The 27,722-nt window shown below is 43.0% G+C and overlaps 1 protein-coding gene and 1 non-coding gene across 15 annotated transcripts in view; one reads left to right on the top strand and one right to left on the bottom strand.

Moving 5' to 3' along the window:
• Positions 1-611: 611 nt before the first annotated feature.
• Positions 612-27,722, bottom strand: part of PGAP4 (post-GPI attachment to proteins GalNAc transferase 4) — a 51,924-nt gene continuing 24,813 nt past the window's right edge. For 10 of the 14 annotated variants that reach the window (XM_064291646.1, XM_064291648.1, XM_023545086.2 and 7 more), the window contains one exon: positions 612-7,648. In XM_064291646.1, coding sequence (XP_064147716.1) covers positions 6,360-7,571 — 1,212 coding nt within the window. In that variant the 5' untranslated portion in view covers positions 7,572-7,648 and the 3' untranslated portion in view covers positions 612-6,359. Of the gene's footprint in view, positions 7,649-13,408; positions 15,440-22,095; positions 22,669-23,043; positions 23,163-27,722 lie in introns of those variants that run through there. The other 4 variants (XM_064291655.1, XM_010587794.3, XM_023545088.2 and 1 more) reach the window with 4 other exon arrangements.
• On the top strand, positions 20,867-20,972 carry LOC111749908 (U6 spliceosomal RNA). Its single transcript, XR_002785080.1, has one exon. It is a non-coding gene; the product is annotated as a U6 spliceosomal RNA (small nuclear RNA).

The raw sequence follows: 27,722 nt of genomic DNA, 5'->3' as shown, positions 1-27,722 counted from the left end.
TCCTTTCATCATTCGAAAGGGGGGAGTACCCCATGTGTATGTTCCAGGAAGAAGATGGAATCCTTCTTTATTATTAACCTCAGAGGAGGGAAAGCTAGATGGAGGGTATGATTTTGCAGAAGCCCCGCTGGCTGTGGATTCTGGATGTATTGGCCTGGAGAGAAGTATAGTTGAAAAGGACAAGAGAAATTGCCCAAAAACGTTGCTAGAAAAAAAATCTACACGGACTTGTTGACTTGAGAGCCGGCTATCTTAGGAATGTTTTGCCCTGATTGGGGTAAAACATGGAAAAAGAGAATTCCACCTATGTGTGTGCCCTGGATTAATACGGAAGCTTTGAAAGACCTTCATTCTGTGTATATCTTTTCCAGGGGAGTTAAAATAGTGGCCGGTGTTTACAGAAAAAAAGCACAATAGGCAATTAGATATAGCTGTTCATTGCAAAAAGGAGCACTGGTGGCATTGTGCTTAAGTGCTTAGCTGCTAACCAAAAGGTCAGTCCATGGTTTGAACCCACCAGTCACTCCTCGGGAGAAAGATGTGGCAGTCTGCTTCCGTAAAGATTACATCCTTGGAAATACTGTGGAGCAGTTTTACTCTGACCTATAGAGTCACTATGAGTTGGAATCTACTCGACGGCAACCGGTTTGGTTTTATTTTTAGTTCACTTAAAAACTAGTAATTATTGAAAAATTAAAAATTGACAAAAATTTGTTGTCTTTCCTAAATGGACTCATTTGAATTATCCATTCTTTTATTGTCTCAGTTGTTAAAAGGAAAAATGGTGAGAATACTACAGTGTCGCTGAAGAATACAAATTTAATAGGATTAATTTAATTTACCTTGGATACACTCCTCACTTGGGAGAATTTATTTAATTGCCAACTTAATTTAGGTGGAGAGGCATTCTAATTGGATTTGATTACTGCGGGGTTTTGATATACACCACTATGTTCTGTGAGTTACAGCACTATATACTATAAAATCGGGTAATTTTAACCACATGAACTTTTTGGATGTTTTTACTGCAACTACAGTGGAATTTGCAGAGAAATGCTTATTAACTGGTACTGGATTTTTAAGTGGGATTTTATTTGGAAAACCTTTGGGACTATTCAGAGACGGGTGGAAATAGTTCTGGCGGCAAAAAATGTCCTTACTATTTTAGGACTGCAACGTGGATACACTGTGAGTTGTGGGCCACCCCAGTATCTGGACTGCAATGGTATTGTATCATTCTGCAATGAGTGGGTATTTTGGGTTTAGAATTTAACAAAATTTCCTGAAAGAAATATGGAAGAATGGTCTGATTCCAAAAAAAGCAACTACTTTACAATTTTGAGGTAAAAACAGCGGAGAAATCCAAAGGCGAGTGATACATTTTATAAAACAAAAACCAACCAAGGAACAGGTGGCATAAGTACATAGGAATAGGGTAGCTTTAAGATGTCAGAAAGACAGAACAGAATCTCAAATTCTTACGGACTCCAGACTTTCTGGAACCATGAGGGTTGGGTGAACCCCTGAAACTATTGTCCTGAGATAATCTTTAAACCTAAACCAAAAAATCCCCTGACATCGTCTTAAAACCAAGCAATGATTTAACTTAACTAGAAAAAAAGTCTGCCTTGAGCATTAGGCTCTTTTAAGAACTATCCATATGGGATCAAACTGACAACAGGAACTCAAAAGATAAGATACGAACCTTAGAGGGCAGTGTGTTTATGTTAATGGGAGAGGAATGACTCAGAAAAGAAGGGTGAGAATGGCTGCAAAACTTGAAGAATGTAATGTGTCATTAAATGGTACATGTAGAAACTGTTGTATATGTTTTACTGTGCATTTTCTCAGCAACAAAACTATTTTTTTAAAAAGACGTTAGAAAGATGGAAATGACAAAGAAGCCTAGCGAGGCTAAGGTCTCTACATCTATCAAGTTTTTATGTCTCAAACTCCTGTATGTAGTAAACCTTTTATCTGTGCCTCACTGTCATGAAATCTCTATGGGACCATTCTATGGAGAAAGCAAACAGTGGATAGTCAAGGCTCTGGAAAATAACTCATTACCCTGCTAGGAACTGGCTTCCCTTGAATTTAGAATAAACCCCTACCCTACCTCCCAGGTGACTTACATGATCTGACCTCTGCACACTCTCTGACCTCATCCCTTACCACCTCTGTCCTCATTTCCCAAGGCTGAACCACACTGGCTTGCTTTCAGTTCCTTGAACTTGCTATCCTCATTCTTACTGCAAGGCCTATTGCACTTGCCATTCCCTATCCGGAATAAGGTGAATCTTTTTTATAATTCAGGTCTCAGCTCAATTTTAATCTCCTGGAACAGACTTCCCGTCCTATCTAAAGCAGTCCTTCCCCTTTCTACCTTCCAATCCATCTATCACATTATCTGGTTTAATTCCTTCCAAACTTATTACCTGAAATTCTCTTTTTTCGTATTTTTTTCTCTATACCTTCCCCCACCCCCAAATATAAGCTCCACAGTGCCAGGGGTCTTTGTCTCACTCACTGCTGTACCCTACACCTAGAATAAAAAAAAAAAAAAAAATTTAGAATAGTGCCTTACAAATAGTAAGCAATGAATGAATGCGAGTAAAGGGACACATGGGAACTGCCCTTTATGAGAGGAATACTGGAAGAAGAGAAATGGGACCAGAGAGGGAAAACAGAAAGAAGAGTGGGGTCAGGTAGTAAGGGTTGGTTTTAACCTACAATTTTGGTCCGCGTAAAAAGTTTTTTACGTGCATTCCAGGCAGAGGAAATGTCTAATGCAAAGAACTTTCCAGCACCATCACCCGGCTGTTTTGTTTCTTGTGGCTTTGTTTCCTGTGTGTGTTAGAGGTATGGGGAAGGTTCGGGCCTTGGATGCCTGTGTGTCACCATCTGGGGAAGGCTAGGTTTTCTCTCTCAAGCTCAGGTGTTGCCAGTGGGAAGCACCTAGACACAACCACCATACAAGACAGCTCCGCAGTGTATTCTAGGGCTTTTAGACCTAGAGACAAGAAGGTGAGTGGAGGAACGACCAACACACTGCACCAGTGAACTCTTTCAAGTTTATGCTGGAAGGGGTGAGATGGTCAGAGTCTGACCACGTGGCTGAGTAGTGGTGGCGGTGGTGGGGATTATGACTTAGCATAAACCAAGGACAGAGGGGTAAATATTCCCAGAGACTGGAGTGGAGGAACTGGAAACTCTTTAAGGATCATTACTCTGGAACATGATTTTTGATGTTTTGTTTGTGCAGCTTTGTTTAAATGTGAACAAGTTCAGTCCTCTACAAAACTCATGCTCTTGCCATATGTTAAGACCAAAAACATGCCCCACATCAGTTAGTTATAATGGGATGTCATCCAGCAAGACTTAAGCCCAGGCACTGCTGTGACCCAGGGGCCTGTGACCACGGTTGCTTGTACAGTCAGCAGTCTGTATTTTGAATGACTACCTTGGGAGTCCACAACCATGTGTGTGGGTTGATGCTGTTTGCCACCTCAGGGAAATCCACCCACGGAAACAAGAGAGAACGAAAAATCTTCTCAGAAAATCTCAGTGGAACAGGTGATTTTATTTTAACTGATGTTTTTATGCAAATACACTCAGTCACAGTAGGGAGCTTCTTAGGCCTGATTATAATTTAAACTCAGAGAGAGGCTTAGCCCTCCCTGTAACCTAGGGAAGGGGATCTTAGTTCTTCTCCAGGTCCCTTGCTTAGGGTTAAATGAGAGACTTCAGCTTTGGTATAAAGCTGTCAGCTGCCCTGAACCAGGACAACATACAAAAATTAAGACTCGAGGAACAAGGGGCAAAAAGGAGGAAGACCTAAGAGTAAACAGGGAAAAAAGGGCAGAACTGAGCCTGCATCTACAGAAACTGTCAAAGGACAGCAGACCCTGGTCACGGTAAGGGGAGGAAGACATCTTAGTGCCTAAACACAAATAGGCCAGGGAAAAGATGGCCTTAGCTACCCAGAGTGGAGGAGTCAGAAGAGGGTACGTCTGCATGCAGTAAACACCTGAATTGGAAAGAACAGAAATCTAAACCAGCAATTATTCCCTATCTTGGGCCCAGCTAGCTTAGGCTTAGCTCTCCTGTCATTGGTCAAAAAACTTGCATGAGGTGACCCAATCAATCGTAAATGCAACAAATTCTAATGATCTCGATTCTAAAAGCTGGGGGTGGACTAGTTACTGGGAAAGGAGGAACAAAGGAGTGGGAGGGTAAGCTGAACATCTTGGTAAGTCATCCAGGAGTTCAGACCAGTGTAGACGTTGCCATGGGATACGTAACAGTTCACAGTAACAACACAACACAGACTTATACCTGTTCGTTCTCCAGGACCAACACGACAACAGGTTTCTTACATCTGTGCTTACAGACACATTTAGTCCAGGTTACAGTCAGATTTTACAAAGGGGACTTTAATCATATAGATATCTATAGAACTAACGTGGTTAAGAAAAAAAGAGCAGAGACTGGGAGTCAGAAGAGCTACGTTCTGGTCCTGGCTCAGCTGCTGTTCAGGTGTTGGAAACCGGAGAAGCCATTTAACTTCTCTGGGCCTCAATTTCTTTATTTGAAATATGTGGGTGATAAACCTCCATGGAAATTCCATCGGTGTTCTTAAGCGGATCCCAAGACGGAAGCTTGCTGTGAAAAATTTAAAAGCAACTGAAAGATGTGGCATTGAAACGAACTGGACAGTAGCTTGAACTCTCTAATATAATCTATTCTCATAAGGAACTTGCTGGCCACTGGTTTGATAAATACTGTCAAAAGACATTTATTTCTAATTTTTGAGGAAAGGAATTTTCAGGGGCTAGGCTTGGAATATGCTGGGCTGCTAACTGAAAGATGAGAAGTTTGAACCCACCAGCCGCTCTGCAGGAGAAGTAGCAGTCTGCTTCTGTAAAGATTTACAGCCTTGGAACTATGAGGGTGTTATGAGTTGAATTCCGACTGGACAGCAGTGGGTTTGGTTTTTTGGGTAGTTTTGGAATGAGCTCCAGAGGAGTCTTGGATCATTTTTAGTTTGAATGAATAATCCTTATTTGTGGCTTAGTTTCAAGGTGGGGCCAGATAAAAGCTGAGCTGTATATCCTTAAGAAGTCACAATGACAAGTCAGCCTTTATTCTAGCAGTGTTTGGTCTGGAAGAGCGGCTACATAGGTGTCAGCCCTGTGCCTGATCTCATACTTTAAACAACATACTAACATCTTTATCCAAAATACACTTAAATTTAATATGCTTTACAGGAGAGAAAAGAACATTTGCCATATGTCTTCTACAGACCAACCACTTGCTAGGTGTTGTACATATATTCTGTCATTTAATCCTTGAGGCAACTCTAAAAGGTAGACATTACTGTTCCCATTTTACAAGTAAAGAAACTGAGACTCAGAGTGGTTATATGACTTGCCCAAGGTCACACCACTAGAACATGGCAGATAGGAAAGAAAAATTCAGGTCTTTTGACTTCACAGTCCATATTTTTCCTTCTACAGCCTCATGCTACCTAGAATAAAAAGAAAAGAGGGTGAACTGTTAGCCAGCAAAACTAGGGAGACAGATATGCTATTAGTAAAGGGCTCATCCATGCCAAATCATCCTGAAATGTCCAACTTTCAAAGGATCGGAATATGACAGAACTATTCAATATTAAATTACTACGGAACACAGTCACAATCTGACTCTGATGATCCAGAAGGCACTTTCAGATCTTCCTGTGCCTTAAAGTTCTCACTAACAATAGCAGTTATCAGTGCACAGTAAATATGTGGGAAAAGAAAATGCCAGGTAAAAGAAGGCAGCTCATCTGCCCCGAAGACGTTGGGTACTGCACAACTTTTATCACAGTTTTTTATTATACCAGGTCAGAGAAATAAATGGAATCTATAAGCATGGGCCTGCCTTCATGGACATATAATCTGAACATATACCCATTCTCATACTCAATGGGAAAGAAATCAATTCAAAATGATCTTGCCTTTCACCAAACTCTATCCTTAAGATCCTAAAATAGTCACATCACTGGGCACAAGATTTTTGGCTGTCATAAGCTCTTTCATAAAGTAGAGTGAAAATAACTGGAGAATATAACTGGTATTTCAATGCACCCTCTTTGGGTGGGTCAGACTGCATGAGGCAGTGTGGCTGTGTGGAGGGAGAGAGGTCCAGACCTGTGGCAAACTGAGGTCCTTGATTTATATGCTGCTCAGGTGTCCCAGTCCCTATATCCCTAGCAACACTGAACAATCACGTATCTGCAAACAATCATGTCCAAATAAATAGCTCAATATTTGAATTTCCAGGAAGTAGCCAACTTCAGAAAGGCATCTGTTGACCCACTAGAGCAGTCTGGGATGAAAGTTGTACCGGAGGCTGGAGAACAGCCCAATGTGCTTCACAAGGTTAGGCTCTACCACATAGGCCCGCTCCCCCTTGGCCCTCAACAGTGAATACAGTGCCATGTCCTTGCCAAAGCCCTGGTGGCAGTACACCTGGGATAGATAGGTGAGGGTCCGGCGGGCTGCGGGGGCAGGAAAGAGCATGGCTGGGGTGCAGCACTGTGAAGCTGGAACCACGCTGTACAGCGAAGGACTCAGCCGCCGTAGTTCCAGGAAATAGTGCCGCCCAACGAGTTCAACAAGACCCATGCTATACAGGGAGAAGAAGAGCATCACGGGCCAGCTAAACCCTGGACGGCTGGCAAACCTCATGTATATCCAGGTTAGTAAGGGCCCCAGCAACATGCCCACACCAAGCCACTCCAGGATTCGCATGGGCTCTGGGTTGATGTAGTGCTGCAGCCTCTCAGGATGATAGAGCTTTAGATAAAGGGCATCTCTGAGGTGTGGCTCAGAGAAGCGAGCCCGCAGAAGGTGCTCCAAGACAGGGAAGATCTGCTCTTCTGGAACGGCGTCGTCTTCCACCATCAGGACGTAGTCTGGATTGTAGGTCTGCAGGGATGACTCCAGGCAATAGGCATAGTCCTGCTTCTCTTTCTCAAAGGAGTTGGTGGAAGGGTCATCACCATAATCATCCTCAGTGCCCTCATAGCGGTTGGCCACAGGGACATACTTGGATAGCAGCTTGGCATCGATGTGGCTCACACTACGCTCCACGTTGCACAGGAAGAGTTGGTGCCCCTCGCACTGGGGGCCGCACTGTTGAAGAAGCCGGTGGAACTGGGATACAACCTGCAAGACATAGTGGAAGCCAGGTTGCCTGTCCACAGTGATGATGGTAATCACCAGCCAGGGGCGGGGGGTGGCCTGCCAGACAATGGGCACTGAGCCGTTGGCAGAAGGCAGTTCCTCAAAGTAGTGGAGGGCAGCCTCCCCCTCTTTCAAACTTTGCTGCAGGAAATCTTGGCTCATTTGGTTCAGATGCCAATGGCGTAAATAGAAGTAAGAGTGCAGAAGCCGGTGACAGGCCAGAGGGGCCAGCAGGCCAAATGTCACCACCGTTAGGATGAAGAGTTGGACAGCAGTGCTGCTCCAGGAGAGTCGCCTCAGCCTCCGGAAGAGCATGGCAGCTGGAGAGGTTGATGTCCTCATGAGGTCAACTTCTGGTCATGTCTGGTCCCAAGAGCAAACCATCATAGAACTCAGATCAAAATCAGCACAAGTAAAACCTAAGCAGGGAGAAAGTAGAGAGTGGTGAAGAGGGCTTAAAAATAAAGTCTAGGGGCTGATTTCAGCATATATCAAACCGGAAATCCTAGTTCTAGGCCGTGTAGATATTAGAGACCTTAAAGTATTTCTTGCAGTAAACTGCTCTCTGGTTGTATCTGTTTATCTCTGGGATGCTTTTGTTATTTCTATGAGTAATGAAATCTTGGTGCTTCTAACCAAGTTTCCATGCCTAAAGATTAGGTTTACAGTGTGCTAGAAAATGACCAGCTTGGCTAGTAAAATCATTATTTGCATTCAGCAGCTGCATACGCATGAGTTCTTAAAATAGATGCACAAAAAGCAAGGCTTGACTTGACACGAAGAAAATAAACATTTAGTGTAGGCTCCAACGCAAGTGCACAGTAAGAACTTGTTGAGACTGTGCCTAGCAATTTCTGAAAACTTTGTCTTCTCTGCACATCCCAAAGAAACAAACAAGGAATATTTGAGATTTCTTGAAATGTCTTTGTTAAGTCTTCCATTCTTATTTCTTTACTCTCATGTAACCATACTTAAAATTACATATTAATTTAATCTTGATAAAAACCTATTTTATTTCTATAGAGCCATCATGGAAATCAGTGGGAGAAAAGATTTTCTATATGCAAGTAAACTCTAGAGACCCAGCCAGAGTTTGGTGGGGGTGGGGATGAGAACATCTGAAGCAAGGTCCACAAGCAGCTTTTCCATGAGGAGGGAAGGAGGTGGACAGAGGTAAAGGTGGGAGAGGCAGTTGCCCCCATGCTGGTCCAGAAAGGAATGCTGTGTGATGGGATGATTCAGAGCATGGACTCTGGTGTGGATCCAACTGTGCTCCTCGCTTGCTGGGGAAGTCTTTTCCCCTCTCCACATCTTGGATTCCTCACCTCTAAAATGGAGATAATAATCGTATCTACCTCATAGGTTACTTGTGAGGATTAAATGTGTTAGAAAGTAAAATAACAGAGTAAAAATGCCATTAAAATATATTCATATGTAAAAACTTCACTAATATTTTAGGAGTAAATAGGCCTTAATGATCTAGGGGAAAACAGACTCACACGAAAAAACGTAACTGAAGTACAAAGCTAGTATAAAACTGGTAAGGTCAATGTACAACTGAATAGTGTTTATAGTACAGAAAATAAACCTCTGACCTCAGAAACATAAGCTTTACACACATTTGGAAGAAAATTAACTACCTTATGCGTTATACTGAGGAAGGACTGCCCAGGCACCATACAAGGTATTTGTTCAGTCTGCTAAGGCTCTAATATCCATGTTCCCCTGGTCTTGGGCACACAGTAAGACCACATTTCCCAGCCTACCTTCTTCCAGATGGGGTTAAGTGAAAAGGGCTTGTGAGTAAAATGTAAGCAAAGTGACAGATGTCACATATGGGCCAAGGCCATTATGAGCAGAGGTACTTTCTTGACTTTCTCTTTTACCATTTGCCAACTGAATGGAGAGCCTCTGTGGATGTAGAGGAGGGTGGAGCCACCAGATGGAAGGAGCCTGGTTCCTTGAATGTCTGCATGGAACAGAGAGGTTCCTTCTACCGCTTACTTCTCAGCCCCCTCCAAACCAGAGTGGACTGTGTTGTGAGCAATAAATAGCCACTGTGTTTAATCACTAATTTTTGGACTTGTTTATTACAACAGTTAGCCTACTCTGCCCAATATAGTTGTGTAGGATACCAAACCTCTCTCTACGGTATGACATAGTAATTTACGGAAGTAGAAACACAAGTCTTATTTTAGCAATAGAGCCATATATAGCCAGTGGCTACCATATTGAACAGAGCAGCTTTAGACACATTGATCTTCTTTTGGATGATTGACCAGCTAAGCTCTTGCACACCTCATGGCCTTTGCTCGTGCAACTTGCTTTTCACCCACTTTCCCTCCCTCTTCACATTGTCAGCTCTTCCTCACCCTTTAGTATAATCTTCTTAAAAGGGCTGTCCCGCACCTATGTAACATAACCCACTCTAAAAAGAGTAACATAGGATACATTAAATGTAACATTAAAAAAAAAAATGTAACATAGGACACACTAAATAAGCACTCACATATTTTGCTAATAGGAGAATAAATTGATACAATCTCTGGGGAAGTAATTTGGGAATATCCTCTGAAACTAGACCCAGAAATTCCATGTCTAAGATTCTTTCCTAGGTATATATTCTCCTGTGGGACAAATGACTTGCAGCATCTTTTGTATAGGAAAATATTGCTAAGTGCCCATCAATTGAAGGTTGGTCAATAAATTATGCTACATCTAAACAATGGAAGAGTAAATGGCCATTAAAAATGAGTAAACTCTATATATAGATATGGAAAGATTTAAAGATATATTCTAAGTTAAAGAAGATGTAAGTATGTGTACTATACTACCATTTTTTGTTGTTGTTAGGTGCCATTGAGTCAGTTCTTACCCTAGCAACCCTATATACAACAGCACAAAACACTGCCTGGTCCTGCGCCATCCTTACAATCATTGCTCTTTGATCCCACTGTTGCAGCCACTGTGCCAATCCATCTTGTTGAGGGTCTTCCTCTTTTTTTTGCTGACCATCTACTTTACCAAGCATGGTATCCTTCTCCAGGGACTGGCTGCACCTGACAGCATGTCCAAAAGAGGAAGGGGAATATACTCATATGCACTCGTGTGTAAGAATCCATCTCTGGAAGGACACACAGGAACTGGAAACTTCGAATGCCTCCAGAGAGGAGTACTAGGTGGCTTAGGGACTGAGGTGGGATAGAACTTTTTCACTGAATACCTGTTTGTACGCTTTGTCCTAAAGGTACTGACTTAAAGGAAACAAAACTTAAATTTTGATATATATAGCATAAAAATCATTGGCCTACCACCAATATTATCTGAAATAGTAGCTTTTTCGATTCCTTCCTAGCCTTGGCTTTGGCTGGCCTCCTCCATTGGAACATACTGTCATGGAGGACAGTGAGCTTGTCTGTCCTAATCACCACCCAAAGACACAGACCCATTGCTGTCAAGTCAATTCTGACTAACAGACGCCCTAAAGACAGAGCAGAACTGCCCTATAGGGTTTCCAAGGAGTGGCTGGTGGATTCAAACTGCTGACCTCTTGTTTAGCAGCTATATAGCTCTTAACCATTGCACTCCCAGGGCTCCATCTTAATTGCCAACACCTTGTATTTGTTGAATAAACAAACCAATTGAGAGGACAACTTTAAACCCAGATGTGGGGAGGCCCCGAAAGCTAAATTCCTTCCAGTCCAGTGGCTTCCTGCTTTGTTTTCCAGGATCTTGCTAAAGGGTCATGTGCTTGCAGAGCTGGTTCCAGAATTTCTGTACAAAAAAGGTGTTTATATTCCAGGTAGACAGAAGAAAAGGACTTTTGTGAAGTGATGTTTGCAAAGCAAGTACGATGATTTTCCTCAGATTTCATTATTAATTTAGGGCAGCAGAGATGGAGATGTAAATTTTACTTGAGTCATCCCATGGTACTACTCTCTGGGCATGAAACCTGCTCTTCCAGCTCTGCTCTTCCCCATGACCCAGCACCACCCCAGAGAATACACCCCAGGCTCCTGCCTCTCTCCCATTCTGGGAGGTGGAACAGAGAATGAAGCAACTAGTTCTGAGATAAAAACCAAACCTACTGCCGCCGAGTCAATTCTGACTTCTAGCTACCCTACAGGACAAAGTAGAACTGCCCCATAAGCTTTCTAAGGCTGTAAATCTTCATGAAAGTAGGCTGCAACATCTTTTTCCTGCAGAGTGGCTCGTGAGTTCAAACCACTGACCTTTCAGTTAGCAGCTGAGCATTTAACCACTGCACTACCAAGGCTCCTATAAAGATGACCTTTAGTCCCAAGCAATTTCTCTATTGGGGGCAACAAAATCATTAATATCTCAAAAAGTCCCTTACTTCAAAGTTATGGCTGTGAGACTAAAGATCAGTGAAGGGGAGGGGTTCAGTTCAGGTGCACACGTCTTAAGTGCCTACTGGGCCTGGGCTAGGTGCTAAGGATACAAAAATGAACACACATGATCCTTGACTATACTGACCATCTTTTGTTGAAGTGATGAAGTGCCCCAAATCTTTGTGGTTTACAATAACAACATGCATATCTTGCTCACGGGTCTGTGAATAGTTGTGGCTCAGCACAAGTTAGATCCAGGTCATTTCACTTGCCTCTCATTCTAGGACAAGCTGCAGAACCAACAGTCACCTGAGGCGTGCTCTTGAGGTGGATGGAGCTGCACAAGAGGCCAAGTCAAAACATGCAGGTACACTTCTAGCCCTACTTAAGTGTGCCAAAAGTCAAATTCACTCATTGTCCATTGGCCAAAGCACGGGGGCAGGGAAGGTTACTCCACCCACAGAGCAAAGGAAGAGGAAAAGTGAAGATTCAATAGAAAGGGAAAGCAGCAGGCCAATTTCTAAGCCCTCAGGAGAAAAGAAAGGATCAGAGAATCTGAAAAATTTCTAGAATGCTCACAAGAGATACAACCCAGGTCCCCCACATTGTATCAGTCAAGATAGGCTGCAGTAATGATCCCAAAATCTCAGTGATTTATAAGACCTAAGGTTTAATTCTTGCTCATGTTATTTATCCATTATAGGTCAATTCTGGCTGTTCCATATCATCCACACTCCAGGACCCAGGCAGATGGAAATGCCTTTCTTGAATATTGCTGGTCTTGTGGCAGAGAGATAATGATCCACAAACTGGTTCTCAAAGCTACTGCTCAAACATGTTGTTTCTACCACATTACATGACTACATCAAATCATATAACCATTCCTGAACTCAAAAGGGCAGTTACATGATTTTCCTGCAAGAAGAGGGTACCACAAGACACAAAGCCCAGCCTGAAATCAATGACTGGAGAAGTTAATGTCTCTCCAGGGAAGGGCAGAAAATTTTTCGAACAAGAATGCACACCCACCTATGTTTTATTGACTATGCAAAGGCTTTGACTATGTGGATTATAACAAATTATGAATAACACTGAGAAGAATGGAAATTCTAGAACACCTAATTGTGCTCATGAGGAACCTGTACTTAGACCAAGAGGCAGTTGTTCAAACAGAACAATGAGATACTGCGTGTTTTAAAGTCAGGAACTGTGTGCATCAGGGTTGTATCCTTTCACCATATTTATTCAATCTGTATGCTGAGCAAATAATCTGAGAAGGTGGACTATATGAAGAGGAACATGGCATGAGGATTAGAGGAAGACTCATCAATAACCTGTGATATGCTGATGAAACAACCTTGCTTGCTAAAAGTGAGGAAAACTTGAAGCGCTTACTGACAAAGATCAAAGACTACAGCTTTCAGTATGGATTACACCTCAACAGAAAGAAAATATAAATCCTCATAACTGGACCAATAGGTAACATCATGATAAATGGAGAAAAGACTGAAGTTGTCAAAGATTTCATTTTGTCTGGATCCACAATGAACACCCATGGAAGCAACAGTCAAGAAATCAGACGATGTACTGCATTTGGCAAATCTGCTGCGGGAGATCTTTTTTTTTTTTTTTTAACTGTATTTTAAATGAAGATTTATAGAACAAACAAGTCTTTCATTAAACAGTACACATATTGTTTTATGACGTTGGTTAACAACCCCACAACATGTCAACACTTGCAAGAGATCTCTTTAAAGTGTTAAAAAGCAAAAATGTCACTTTAAGGACTAACGTGCACCTGACTCAAGTCATGATGTTTTCAATTACCTCATATTCATGCAAAAGCTGGACAATAAGGAAGACCAAAGAAGAACTGGTGCCTTTGAATTGTGGTGTGTTGGTGAAGAATACTGACTATACCATGGACTGGCAGAAGAATGAACAAATCCGTCTTGGAAGAAGTACACCCAGGATGCTCATTAGAAGCAAGGACGGCAAAACTTCATCTCACATACTTTGGACATGTTATGAGGAGGACCAGTCCCTGAAAAGGACATAATGCTTGGTAAAATAGAGGGTCAGCGAAAAAGAGGAAGACGCACAATGAGATGGACTGACATAGCGGCTGTAACGATGGGCTCAAATACAGCAATGATTGTGAGGATGGTGCAGGACTGGGCATTGTTTCATCCTGTTGTACGCAGGATCGCTCTGAGTTGGAATTGACTTGACGGCACCTAACAACACCTTGGGTCATGGGAGCTGGTGCCAGATCCTTCATTCAATTATCAAATGATTGGTTTGCCTAAAACTGAACCACACTGAGTTATGGTTATTTAAGATATTTGCCATTTAAAGCAATTTCCTGAAGAATTTTAACCAATTGTTGCACAGTAGAGTGTGGTGTCCAATACCAACTATAATTTATTTCACTCTTTTTATCAGGTTTTAGACAAATTGGCCTTAGGGGAACAGACCTAAAAACAGGATTTTCCATTGGTAGTCTAGAAGAGGGCGTTCCCTACTCCCAGCTCAATCAAAGGAGTGGGACAGGAGGAGGGCTATGTTCCTAGCATCCTACATTATAACTCTGATTGCCCTTTTACAGAATTCCATAGTCACCCATAATGTCAGGGCCCACAGCATCACCAGCTCAGGGCCACTCTCTCGTCACATTGCGAAGTAATTGGCATCTGTGGGCTGTCCTTGTAACAAATGCACCATTATAGCCCAGATTTTATGGAATAATATTAACTAAGTTTTTATCTATGCCTTACAAGTTCACTTTGAAACAACCATTTCTGCCTGTTACCACATCCAGCATGAAGTGCTCAGGGAAGACAGTAAAGGACAAAAACTCCAGTAAACGAGCATGAAATAGGGCCTGGATTCATAAATGGAGTGACAATGACAGTAACATTTTAGTGCAGCTTCTGAAAATTAAACTAAAGGAGCTTTAGGGTTATAAAAGGTAGAATGCCAGACTGAGCATCAGGAAATCAGCATTTAAGAATGTATCATGTTTCTCAAGTCTGTCCTCCTATGTGAATGGCATCACCACTCTCCCAGGCATCTGGGAACAAATATTAGTAAGTTCTGACTTCTCACCCCTATCCAGTCAATTCCACTTCCATGGTCTCTCATATTATGCCCCTCTTCTCCTTTCCCCTCCCCACTGCCATACTCCTCTTCACTGCCATGCCCTAGTTACCCCTTCAAGAGAATTAATACAGGTTCTTAACTGGGCTTCTGACTGCCAGAATGAGCAAGAGACTGGAAGATAAAGAGATCTGAGTTCCGTTCTGGTTCCACCACTAACTAATCTGATCAATTCGCATTAAGAAATTGTTTAACCTCTTTAAGCCTATTTCGCTTCTCTGAAAATAAAAATCTCAAGATATTGTCAAGAAATAAGAAATGAGAAATGGTTATAAAAGCCCTTTGTCAGACATAAAATGTTATGCAAATGATGGTAATGTTTTATATATATTAATATAATTAATTTATATTAATTATTAGTATCTGTCAGACACTCAAGCACAAGTCTGAACGTGGCCCTCTTTTATATAAACCATCTTCTATAATCCATTCAGTGATCCCCCAGTGACTATAGAATAAAGTCCATGGGATGCAGACCCCAAATTCTCATAAAAAGACCAGACTTAATGGTTTCACTGAGACTAGGAGGACTCCGGTGGTCATGGCCCCCAGACCTTCTATTGCCCCAGGACAGGAACCATCCCCAAAGCCAACTCCTTAGACAGGGATTGGACTGGACAACGGGTTGGAGAGGGATGCTGGTGAGGAGTGAGCTTCTTGGATCAGGTGGACGCTTGAGACTGTGTTGGCATCTGCTTCCTGGAGGGGAGATGAGAGGGTAGAGGGGGTTAGAAGCTGGGGAAATGGACATGAAAAGAGAGAGTGGAGGGAGGGAGCGGGCTGTCTCATTGGGGGGAGAGCAACTGGGAGTATGTAGCAAGGTGTATGTAAGTTTTTCTGTGAGAGACTGACTTGATTTGTAAACTTTCACTTAAAGCACAATAAAAATAAAAAAATAAAAAGAATAAAGTCCAAATTCCTTGCCAAGATTCTTCAGAATTCAGTTCCAACTGTCTTTGCAACCACAGTTCTTCTCACACAGGTTAAATCAACCTTTGATAATCAGCTTAAAAGTCACCTCTTCCACAAGCCAACCCTGATTTCCCCCAATCAGAAATAATCTTTTTTTCTCAAGCACTGGGCCCTTTCCCTGAACTCTTCCCCTCATGTATTCATTTTTTACTTCCTGCTTTAGACGGTACCTACCTGTAGCTACCACTTACTGATTCCCTATTACACACCCAAGTTCTGTGCTAGACCCAGGCATCTATTTCTTCTGACCAAAATAGCAACTCTCAAATAGCAGTGGAACTAATCCCATTTAGATTAAAAAAAAAAAAAAAAGCGACCGAATTGAAAGCAAGAAATTCAAATACAGGACAAATTTCAAAGCCCATATTTTCCTGTGATGTCAGCTGCCTTCTACAGCTTTATTCATGATCCTTGACTTACACCCCCTAGCTGGACTTACAAATTCCTTTTTAGAGAATTCAGACTGAATTTATCCTTGGTTATTCCTCACAGATGGAAACCTGGTGGTGCGGTGGTTAAGTATTTGGCTGCTAACCAAAGGGCTGGCGGTTCGAAAAGCCACCAGGGGCTCCATGGGAGAAAGATGTGGTAGTCTGCTTCCATAAAAATTTACAGCCTTGGAAACCCTACAGGGCAGTTGTACTCTGTCCTACAGAGTTGCTATGAGTGGGAACTGATTTAACAGCAGGGGGTTTAGGTTTGGGGATCCCTCACAGACCCAACACAGTACTCTATGCATAGAATAGGCTCAGTGTTTGTTGAGCAAACAAGTGACTATAGTTAAGCAATTTACCGTCTATGGGCTTCAATTCCTCTGCAACAAAGTCGGGAGTATAAAAGCCTGATCGCATAATGTGCAGAGATCAACTTATTTGCAAAAAAGAGTTTGCTGAGCATTTACTATGTGTCAGACACTATTCTAAGTGTGATGGTTAAGACTGTGTGTCAACTTGGCTTGGACATGTTTCTCATGTGATCACTCCCATGATTGAATCTGCTGTGAGTAGCCAATCAATTGAAAGGGGGTTTCCTTGGGGGTGTGGCCCGCATCCAAATATAAGCAGAAGTTCTGGTTTTTCTCCTCATTCTGGATCCTGCGCTGCCTCCTGTTTGTCTGACCTCTGGCTCGGGGCTTGAGCTACCAGCTTATCTGCAGATCTTGGAATTCACTGACCTTCACAGCCTAAGAGCGGGAGCCCCACTCTCCAACCTGCGCATCTTGGGTTTGCCAGCTCCTGTGGCTATGTGAATTGAGAGAAGCCTCTAATCCTGATACACAGGCTTCGGACGTTTCAGGCTCTATAGCTGTGTGAGCCGTTTCCTTGACATAAATCTCTCTATATATTTATATGCTTTACTGATTTTGCTTCTCTAGGGAACCCTGGTGGTGTAGTGGTTAAGTGCTCTGGCTGCTAACCAAAGGTCGGCAGTTCAAATCTGCCAGGTGCTCCTTGGAAACTCTATGGGGAAGTTCTACTCTGTCCTATAGGGTCACTGTTGAGTCGGAATCGACTCAACAGCAATGGGTTTGGTTTGGTTTAGAGAACCCAGCCTAAGACATTAAGCATCCCACCAATCCTCATAAAAAGCATATGAGTTAAGGTCTATTATTAAATCCATTTTATACGTGAAAAACTGAGGCACAATCTACTTGTACTCAAAGTTAACAAAACTTTTACATGGGGTGGCAAGACTTCAGCCCAGACAGACTGGTTGCAGAGTCCACGTTCTCAACCAATATACAATACTGCCTCTGCATAGATTGGAAGTCCAAGAAAGTCAGCTGAAGGACCATGAAAAAAAATAGTAACATTTTATTCAGCTATAAAGAGAAATAAAGTTCTGATACACGGCACCACCTGGATGAACCTTGAAAGCAATACGCTAAGCAAAAACAGACAAATATTGTATCACTCCACTTTTATGAGCTATCCAGAATAGGTAGATCCACCAAGACAAAAGAAGGCTTGTGGTTACCATGGAATGGGGGAAGGGGAGAATGGGGAATAAAAAATACATGCATTAAATAAAATAAATTAAAATCCAGTCAATAAAATATATTAAAATATTTTTTTTTAAAGCAAACAGACTTTGGTAACATGGTAACAGGATTAATATGCAATAATAATATATAAGTATATATACCCATTACATAAATACTTTCATCTAGTTAGACAATTACCAATTAATTAATGGAATAAAAGACCCCAGTCAAAATGGAAAACAAAAAGCTAAAGGACCTAGAAATAAATGATGAGAGACATGTAGAATATACACACATACTACATAACCCTATTGAAAGACATTTAAAAAGTCCATAGTAAAGGAAGAAAAATAATACTTTCCCAACTGGAGAGGCTAAGTAATAGAAAGAGGAGAAAGAGGTCCCTTTTCCCAAAATTAATCTCTATACTTAACATAATCTCAATTAAATTTCTTTACGACAGGGAGTGGCCCAGTTCTAGAAATGGGCCCTTTCATATTAACTGGTCTAATCTTTTGTAGGGAAAAACTGGGCAGTATCTATAAAAATTTTACATGTGCATTCCCTTTGACATAACCAGTCTCCTTCTAGGAATCCACCTTACGTGCTACACCAAAGATAGACAAGGAATGTTCACTGCAGTTGTGTTTATAATAGGGGGAGGGGGGCGATGGGGAGGAGGAAGGAAACAACAAAACAGAAAGCAAAGAAAAAACTCTAGGCAAACTAAATGCCCAGCAACAGGGAACAGATTTTTAGATCATTATACAAGGGAACACTATGTAGATATTAAAAAGCAAAAGAAAGGCTTAGGTACGTTGACATAAAAAGTATCTTAACTAGGTCTTTAATACAAACTATGTCAAAGATGTAGAAAAATGTAGCTATCATGATCTCATTTTATTTATTTTTATTGTGGTGAAAATATATACAGCAAAACATATGCCAATTCAACAATTTCTATATAATTCAGTGACATTGATTACATTCTTCAAGTTGTGCAACCATTCTCCCTATCCTTTTCCAAAGTATTCCACCACCATTAACATAAACTTAATGCCCTCTAAGCAAAACCCCCCATCCCCCGCTCCCTCCCACCCTGGCACCTACTAATAATCTCTGGTTTCTATGTATTCACTTATTTCACATAAGTGAGATAATACAATATTCATCCTTTTGTGACTGACTTATTTTGCTTGGCATAATGTTTGCAAGGTTCATCGATACTGCAGAATGAATCATGATTTAACTTCTCTTTACGGCTGAGTGGCATTCCATCATGTGTATATACCACATTTTGGTTGTTTCCACCTTCTGGCTCTTGTGAAAAACGCTGCAATCAACATTGGTGTGCAGGTTTCTGTTTGCAATTCTGTTTTCACTTCTGGGTATACACTTAGGACTGGGATTTCTAGGTCATACGGTAGTTCTATGGTCAACTTTTTAAGGGACCATAGAACGTTTCCACAGCATTTGTACCATTTTACATTTCTACCACCAATAGATGAGAGTTCCAGTTTCTCCACAACCTCACCAACACCTGTTGTTTTCCATTTTTTTAATCATTGCTGTTCTAATGGAGTGAGGTGGTATCTCACTGCGGTTTTGATTTGCATCTCCCTAATTAATTAATAGGGTCGCTATAGGGTGTCTACAAGTTGGAATCGAGTCAATGGCACTGGGTTTGGTTTTTGGTTTAATGGGCCCTGGTGGCACAGTAGTTAAGAGCTACAGCTGCAAACCAAAAGGTTGTCAGTTTGAATCTACCAGCCAGTCCTTGGAAACCCTATGGGGCAGTTGTACTCTGTCCAATACGGTCACTATGAGTCAGAATCAATGCAATGGGTTTTTTGATTTTTGGCTAATGGTCCCTGACTCATATAGTGTTGTTATGAGTCGGAACTGACTCAAGAGCAACAGGTTTGGTTTTGGTTTAATGATTCCTGGGTAGTGCAAATGGTTTGTGCTTGACTACTAACCTAAAGGTTTGTGGTTCGTACCCATCCAGCAGTACTATGGTAGAAGGCCTGTCAATCTGCTTCTGTAAAGATTACAGCCAAGAAAATCCTATGGGTCAGTTCTATTCTGTAACATATGGGGTCCCCATGAGTTGGAATCGACTTGGTGGCAGCAGGTTTTAGTTTTTAATGGCTAATGAAGTTTGGAGCCCTGGTGGTACAGTGTTAAGGGCTTGGCTGTTAACCAAAAGGCCAGCAGTTTGAATCCACCAGCTGCTCCTTGGAAACCCTACGGAGCAGTTCTACTGTCCTATAGGGTTGCTATGAGTCGGGCTTGACTCCATAGCAACGGATTTGGTTTTTGATTTTTGTTGGTTCAGATATATAAGGAGCCCTGGTGGAGCAGTGGTGAAGTAACTGACTGTAACCAGAAGGTTGGCGGTTGGAAACTACCTCCAGCTGCTTGGTGGAAGAAAGATGTGGCAGTCTGCTTCTGTATTTACAGCCTTGGAAACCCTGTGGGGTCAATATGAGTCGGAATTGATGCAACAGCAGTGGGCTTGGTTTGGAAGCAGCAGATAATATGGTTCCTCAAAATTTTTTTCCAATCTGTAGGATGTCTTTCCACTTTTAAAATAAATTCTTTGATAAATCTCATTTTATTTTTAACAGAGAATGTAATTTAGTAGAGAAGGGATGAAAGATAAGGAGTCAGTGGTTTTCAGTTTTGCTTTCTACACTTCTGCAAATAGCATGCATACATTTATCATCGTGCGTAAACATTCAATTCAACAGAGTCCTGTGCCAGGTACTGGAATGGTAAACAACAAGAGTGTAGGCTCCTGCTTCCAGGACCCTTGTTATCAAAAATACAATAGAAATCCAAACATGATCTTCCTTGTTTCTTTTGGCAGAGAGAGGGAAGGCTGGTAAAGTTGACTGTAGTATTCTAAAGATGATCTGGACTTGTGCTAGCTGCAGTCGAGTTGGTTTCTGACTCATGATGTATAACAGAACAAAACGTTGCCAGATCCTGTGCCATCATCATAATCATTGGTATGCTTGAGACCACTGTCGTGGCTACTTTGCCAATCCATCTCATTGATAGTTCCCCTTGTTTTCGCTGACCCTCTACTTTACCAAACATGATGTCCTTTTCTAGTGAAAAGGACTTTTCCATCTGGACTTAGATCCAGTAAAAACTGCCAGAAAATGCTTGCTTTCGTGGCATATATACTAAAATTGGAACGATACAAACAAGTTTCACATGACCCCTGTACAACAATGACATTAAGTTTATGAAGTATTCCACAATTTTTTATTGTGACAGTGGTTACATGGGTGTATAAATTTGTCAAAAGTCATTGGAGTGTACATTTGAATGGTGCATTTGACTATATGTAAACTATACCTCAATAAAGTTTATTTTAAAACAAAAGCCAGCAAAATTATGTTAGATAATAAAGAAGCTGCCTTACCAGATATTAAAACCTAATATAAAGTTTCACTAATTAAAATAACATGGTGCTGACATTAAAATATACAGATAGACAGATGCAAAAATCCACACTCAGATGCAAATATGAAATAATCTATCATAACTGTAGCAATCAGGGGTATGGGCTTTGCAGCAACTGATTACTTACATAGGGAAAATAAATTCTCTCTCCACTTTACAACTTAAACTAGGATAATAAATTCCACACCTAATTTTTTAAAAGAAAAACTTAAAAAGTATCCGAAGAAAATACAAGAGAACTTTATATAAACTTGGGTTACAGAAGGCCTTTCTCAGCAAGATCCACGAGCAGAAATCATAAAGAAAAGACTGACAGACTGAGCTAAATAAAAGTTAAACCTCTTTATGGTAAAAAAAAAAAAAAAAAAAAATCCGACAAAAACAATATTAAGCAAACTTGGAAAACTTGTGCAACATATATGACAGAGAATCACTAAAGAGTGTTTAGAAATCAGGAAGAGAAAGACACTCCAACAGAAAAATGGGCAAAAAGAATTACCAGTCAATTCACTCACACAAATGCAACAGGCCAGGAAAAGTGTTGACTCTCACGAGCAATCAAAGATGAAAATTCAAACAAGGTACCATTTTTGGGACCATGTTATTGGTGTAAAAGTTCACCTGTACGTATGTAGAAAAAAATTTAAGATATCCAGAAAATATTAATGTATAAAATGGGTTTTTAAGTTATCCTTATTTTCTCCTTTACATTTTTGTTTCCTAAATGTTTGGTAATAAGTTTATCTTTTAAAAAAAATTCGAATACATTAGATGTTAGACACGAAGTCTTCTCACTTCCCAAAGTACCTGGTGCAGTGCATTTTAGGAATACACCGCCCCCCTACCCCGTCCAAAAATTGCTGTTCCCCCTTACAAGAATTAGTTCGCTTGGAGAAACACAAACACACACGCGCACACACACCTGGTCTGCAGAGTGAGATCATCAATGGAGCAGCCCTGCGGTTCCCCGTGGGGTGCGTGGGCCGAGCTGGGGTGTCCCGGTCACGTCGACCCCGCAGGAGCTCACGCCCTGGGACACCGTGGGCGCAGTGCGGCGCCAGCGACGCCCGCGCCGCGAGGCCAGTAGGAGGGCAAGACAACCCAGTGGTCCTAACTAACCCTCTTGTAAAGAGAATCAGGGAGGAAGATCCAAGTCCCGGATCTGGCGTTTGCCGCTGACCTTGGGCAGTCCCCGCCGAGCTCGGGCCTCAGTTTCCCCACCGGTTAGGCCTTGGCTGGCCGTCCCGACGGTTCTTCCGAGAGCTAGCAAGGACGCCTTCCACTGCCCGGCCCCGGACTGAATGGTCGCCCGCAAAAATCCAACACGGTCCTCGCGCGACTTGGGCGTGCCGGATGGGCCCCAGGGGCGGACTCGCGGCGCAGTGCCGCCGCGTACGGACGGCCATTAGGCGAACCCGCCTGGCTAGGCCCAGCAGCAGCGGGGGCTTATCCGCTCTCCTTCGCGCCTAGGTCGCGCGCAACTGACGCGGACGAGGAGTGGGGAGGCGCCCTACCGCTACAGTCCCTCATCCCAGCGTTGACGCCGGCCCCGGCCGCGCGAGGAACGCCCCCTGGGGGACCCGGGTGCTGGGGCGGGCACCAGAGCGACCAGGGACGCGGGTGATCTCCCCGCAGTCCTCCGGCAGGAAACCGCTGCCGTCACGGGCGAGGCCGCAGCACAGCCCGCTTGTCCAGGCACACGGCCGGGGACGCAGGCGCCTCCCGAGCTGCCCCATCCCCCGCAGCTGCTCCCCAGTGCCAGCCACGACCACCCCTAATCCTCGTCCCCTCGCTGTGGTGTTTCTCCGGGGTGGGCGCCCCAGCCACCGTGCTAAAGAGGCTGGGCAGATCGTTCGCTGAGGAAACCTACCCAGTGGGGGCGGCTCTGTCGCCAGCGCATCCCGGGGGCCGCCTCTGGTGTCGCCCAGGCTGGCGGGCTTCATCCCCAAGGAGGCGCCATCTCTGGACGTGGAGCAGCGGGAGCAGCGCGGGCTGGGTGCCTCACCTCCTCCCGCAGCGCGGCGCCGGCGTGGGGCTCCCCTCGCTTCGGCAGGCCATGTGACCTGAGAGCTGCCGAGCGACCGTAGCCCCCAAAACAGGCTTGGGGGAAAGAAAACGGCAAAAGGCGCCAACTGAGGGGCAGAGAGGGAAAAGCAGGCTCAGGGCAAAGGAAGTTGAAATGCTGCAAGGATTAGGTCTCTTCACTGTTTAGAGCCCATGGACCTTAAGCATGCTTCTCTGCTGAAGAGATTTGCCATCACCTGTAATGACGGCACTGGGTTTTTTTTTTTGTTTATGATGATAATAGCTGGCACCACCCTCCGCCCCCCGCCCCCCGCCCCCCGCAATCACTACTGTAGCAAGCGTTATGCCAGGTGCCTTATGAACATTACTTCTAGCTCTCACCTCACTCCTGTATGTTAAGGATTATCATCCTCAATTTGCAAATGACAAAAAAGGATTTGAAAGGATAATTTGCCAAATACAACTGTTATTTCAAAAGCCCAAAAGTGAAACATCTCTTAAAAAGCAGAAAAGTTAGGCCTCACCGTATCAGTCAGGCATGGGTTTAGGTCAGTGGCTGTTTCTACTTCCGTGTCAGCCTCTCCTAGAACTGGTGGTTGATTTAATCAGCAGCAGTACCCTTCTTTATTCCCCAATTTTGACAGGTAGATAATACCCTACATTACAGACGGAAAAACTGAGGTTTGGCCAAACGCATGGTCTTGTCCAAGTGAAAGAACTGGGATCAAATCCAGTCTAGTCTACCAGCGTACAATAATTGAGCGCTTATTTGCTAAGAATTGTCCAAAATAGGCCATTTACATTATCTTTGTAGTCAAAATAATCTTCTCGGGTGGCTACTAGTGTTATTCCAAGTTAAGGAAACTGAGGTTCAGAGAGTATAAAAATGGCATGGGGGCTGTGTCTGACTTACTCTAACTTCACAAGGGGGAAGAAGAATCAAGATTAACAGTCCAAGGCTGAGTGCTATGAGGCAGAGGTCGGACATGCCGCCTCTCTCCGCCATCTTTACCAATTCTAACACCAACTGTCCCTCCCACAGCACTCTCTACTTCTCTGCTGGATTTGATAATTCATTGCAATGGCCACACAGAACTCAGAGACATCACTCAGTGATTACGAGTTTGTTAGGGAGGTAACAGGCTATAATTCAGGTTCAGGAGCTCTCAGGATACAGTTCTTTCATCAGGACAGTCTCTTCTCAGCTGCCTGGCTGTGAACTGGTTCTTCCGCCACTTGTCCTACTTGGACAAGTGTTACAGAGCTGTTTTAGCTCTGCTAATAATTTCCCAGAAGCACCCCACTCCACCAGTAAGCCTCAGCCGGAAGACACTCAGCTTTCTTGGTCTGTGGGGCTGGGAAGTCCGCTGTGCTGTCTCCTGCCAGTCTCTCCTGCTACTGTTTCTCTGCCACCTCTTCTCACCATCTTCAGTGTTACAGCTCTCTCTCTGTCTCCTGGTTGCAGGGATCCTGTGTCCAAAGGACGCCTTCCATTCTGGGCTCTTCTTCCTTAGTGGTGGTGAGATCCTTTCTCTGCTTTGGAATTGGCTCTCTTTTAAGCCTATCGGGATGGCAAAACTGACCAATCCCCTCGTTAGGGTTCCATACACCCTATTAGCATGGTCCCACTCAATCATTTGGTGGGAATTACAAGACCATAATGAGAAAATCCACATAAAAGCAATCCATCACATCACAGAGGGGTTATGAACTTGCTTAAGGTCACACAGCTATGGCAGAATTCAAATTCAAATCTAAGTCTTTTTTATCTCCAAAGTTAGGTTCTTTCTCTACACTATGCAACTTCTTGCTTTTAGGTTTTGCCAGTTGAATGGAGTTTCTAACCTGTATCCAGAGGCTCAGGGCATTAAAATAGCATGTACCCCAGCATTAAGCTCATTAGTCGTGGGATCTTCTGAATGATGTAAGCTGCCTTAATGAATTGAAGTCCTTATCAGCCAGAGGTTAGTCTTCTGTGCACAGGGCCCAGACCCTACCATTTATGGCTCCTGATGCTTCTCTTGAAGAGCACCCTGCTTCGGTTTCTAGGGGCACACCAAAGCTGGTACATTTCACTCGTAGTAAAAACCACAGTGCTTACAATTGCCAGTAAGGCCCTATAGGATCTGGTCACTGACTCTGGCTCTGGCGTCCTCTATGACCACTCTCCACCTTTGTCCTCTACTGTAGCCACACTGGTCCCTGCTGTTGCTCAAATACACTAAACCTACCCTACCTTACGGTCTTTGCACTTCCTGTCCCTCTTCCAGAAATATTTTTCCCCTTAATTTCCATGTGGCTTTGTCCTTCCCTGCCCCTGAGCATCTTCAATAACCCAGCCTCCATCCCTACATTACTATCTCTTTTGTTGTTGTTGGTTGCTGTCAATTTGATTCCGACTCATTTTTTTTTTTTTTTCATGTGTGCAGACTAGAACTACTCTGTAGGGTTTTCAAGGCTGTGGCCTTTTGGAAGCAGATCACCAGGCCTTCTGAGTTGCCTCTGGGTAGGTTTGAACTGCCAACCTTTGTTAGTAGTCAAACACTTAACTGTTTGTACCATGTAGGGACTTCATACTATCTCCTTTATGCCCCCTCTATCCTTCTCCACAGTGAATGAAGGAATGAATGAATAAATGTGAACTCCAGGTTCTACTCTTTATCGTCAACTCTTTCCACAGAGCATCTAGGAGAGAGGACTGAGCAAAGGGAGAATGGGATCATGAAAGTGATACCTGAAGAATGGTCATGATTATTAACCAAGGGTTTCATGTACTGGGAAGCATCATTTCTGAGCTTCACCTCTCAGAAATCATTCAGTTAATAGGTCACAGAATTTTAATAAAGACTCTACACATAGCTAGGTGATAGCTGAGCAAGATAACTTGGTGTTTACTGTAAAAGTGCTCGGTATTCACTAAGTGTGTAATAAATGCTGGTTTAGTTAAATGGTACTTGAAAATGTAATCTGTCATAAATTGTAACTTTTATTTCATTTACATATGGAAGTGCCTAAGAGCTAGGACTTCTTACAAGACCAGAGATCTCAAGGCAACTCTATCTCCAAATGAGAAGTGCAGAGGTCTTTCACAATATTCAAACAGATGTATGTCATCTGTTCCTGCCTTCAGGGTTGTCCCTAAGTCATGCAAACAGAAAGTGTGTTTTTTTGTGAGACAAATAGAAGCAAAAATTATATTTCATCAGGTATGCATATAAAGATTTATTTGCATTAATGAAACCATACCTCTTAATGCATGAAAGCCTTTTATTAGAAAGCTATTACTTTGAGTCCTGAATGTTTTTGACTCTTCAGGAAACCTTCTATTTAAACATAAATCATTCTGACAAAGATAATACTGGAAGTATGAGAAAATGTACACAGTGGTCAAGAACAATCCCTAAAGAAGAGAAACACAGGACACAGATGTGAAATTGCCCAGGAGAGGAAGAAGGTGGAGTTCAAAAAGAAAAGTGAAAGTTGGGTACATTCCACCTTGGTCTTTCCCTTCTTCCCAAGCCAGAGTTTTCACCACTACAGTTTTATTGGCTTTCTCAGTGCTTCTATTTCTGTGTCAGTTTGTCTTTCTAGATAAGGGGTCAGCAAACTATGGATTGGTTCCTGTTTGTGTACAGCCCATGAGCTAAGAATGGTTTCTACAATATGAAATTGTTTATCTCTACGAAGATCCGTTAGCTGCTTTTCAAATGGGATACAGTTGTCTGGAAAAGAGGCATTATTCCAAAATCCTAGGAGACCTACACTGTGATTCTCCTATTGGGACTTATCAGCGGCTCTGTAAGTTACCTCTGTATTCCACAGATACTTTCAATAATACCACTGAATGTGCTGGTCTTGAGTCACAGGTCCAAGTGATAGGGCAGCTTGCATTGACTGAAGCCTGAATCTGCTGCAGAGATTTTCTTGGTCTGGAACCACTCAAAATTGATAGCTTTGTGGGTGTGGTGTGACAGATCACTTTTGTGTGGCCTTTCTCGCCATGGTCTTATAACTCCCACCCAAGTGGTTGGGTGGGACTGTGCAAATAAGGTAATTGTGGCCCACCAAGGGGACTGGTTAGTTTTGCCATTCAGCAAGGCTTAAAAGAGGGCCAATTCCAGAGCAGATACAGGATCTCATCACCACCAAGGAAGAAAGGACAAGAGTGGAGTGCATTCTTTGAAACCAGGATCCCTGTGCTGAGAAGCTCCTGGAACCAGGAGACTGAGAGAGAGAGAGAGAGGGATAGAGCTGTAATACTGAAGATGGCAAGAAGCAGTAACAGAGAAACAGCAGCAGGAGAAAGAGACCGGCCGGAGATCAAGAAGTGGGCTTCTCTGCTCGCAGAGGAAGAAAGCTGAGTGCCTTGGGGTCAAGGGTTATTGGTGGGGTAGGGTGCCTCTGGGCATTTATTGGCAGGTTTAAAAGAGCTTTTTAACACTTTCCTGAGCAAAGCAGAGGCCGAGGGGCTAGAGAGAGGTGTGTCTGCGGCACAGCTTGAGTAGAAGCTGTCCTGACGGAAAA

Source organism: Loxodonta africana, chromosome 9 (genome assembly GCF_030014295.1).
Source record: "Loxodonta africana isolate mLoxAfr1 chromosome 9, mLoxAfr1.hap2, whole genome shotgun sequence".
Classification (NCBI taxonomy): domain Eukaryota; kingdom Metazoa; phylum Chordata; class Mammalia; order Proboscidea; family Elephantidae; genus Loxodonta; species Loxodonta africana.
The sequence above is the reverse complement of the archived record's forward strand: the minus strand, read 5'-3'. Positions and strand labels throughout refer to the sequence as shown.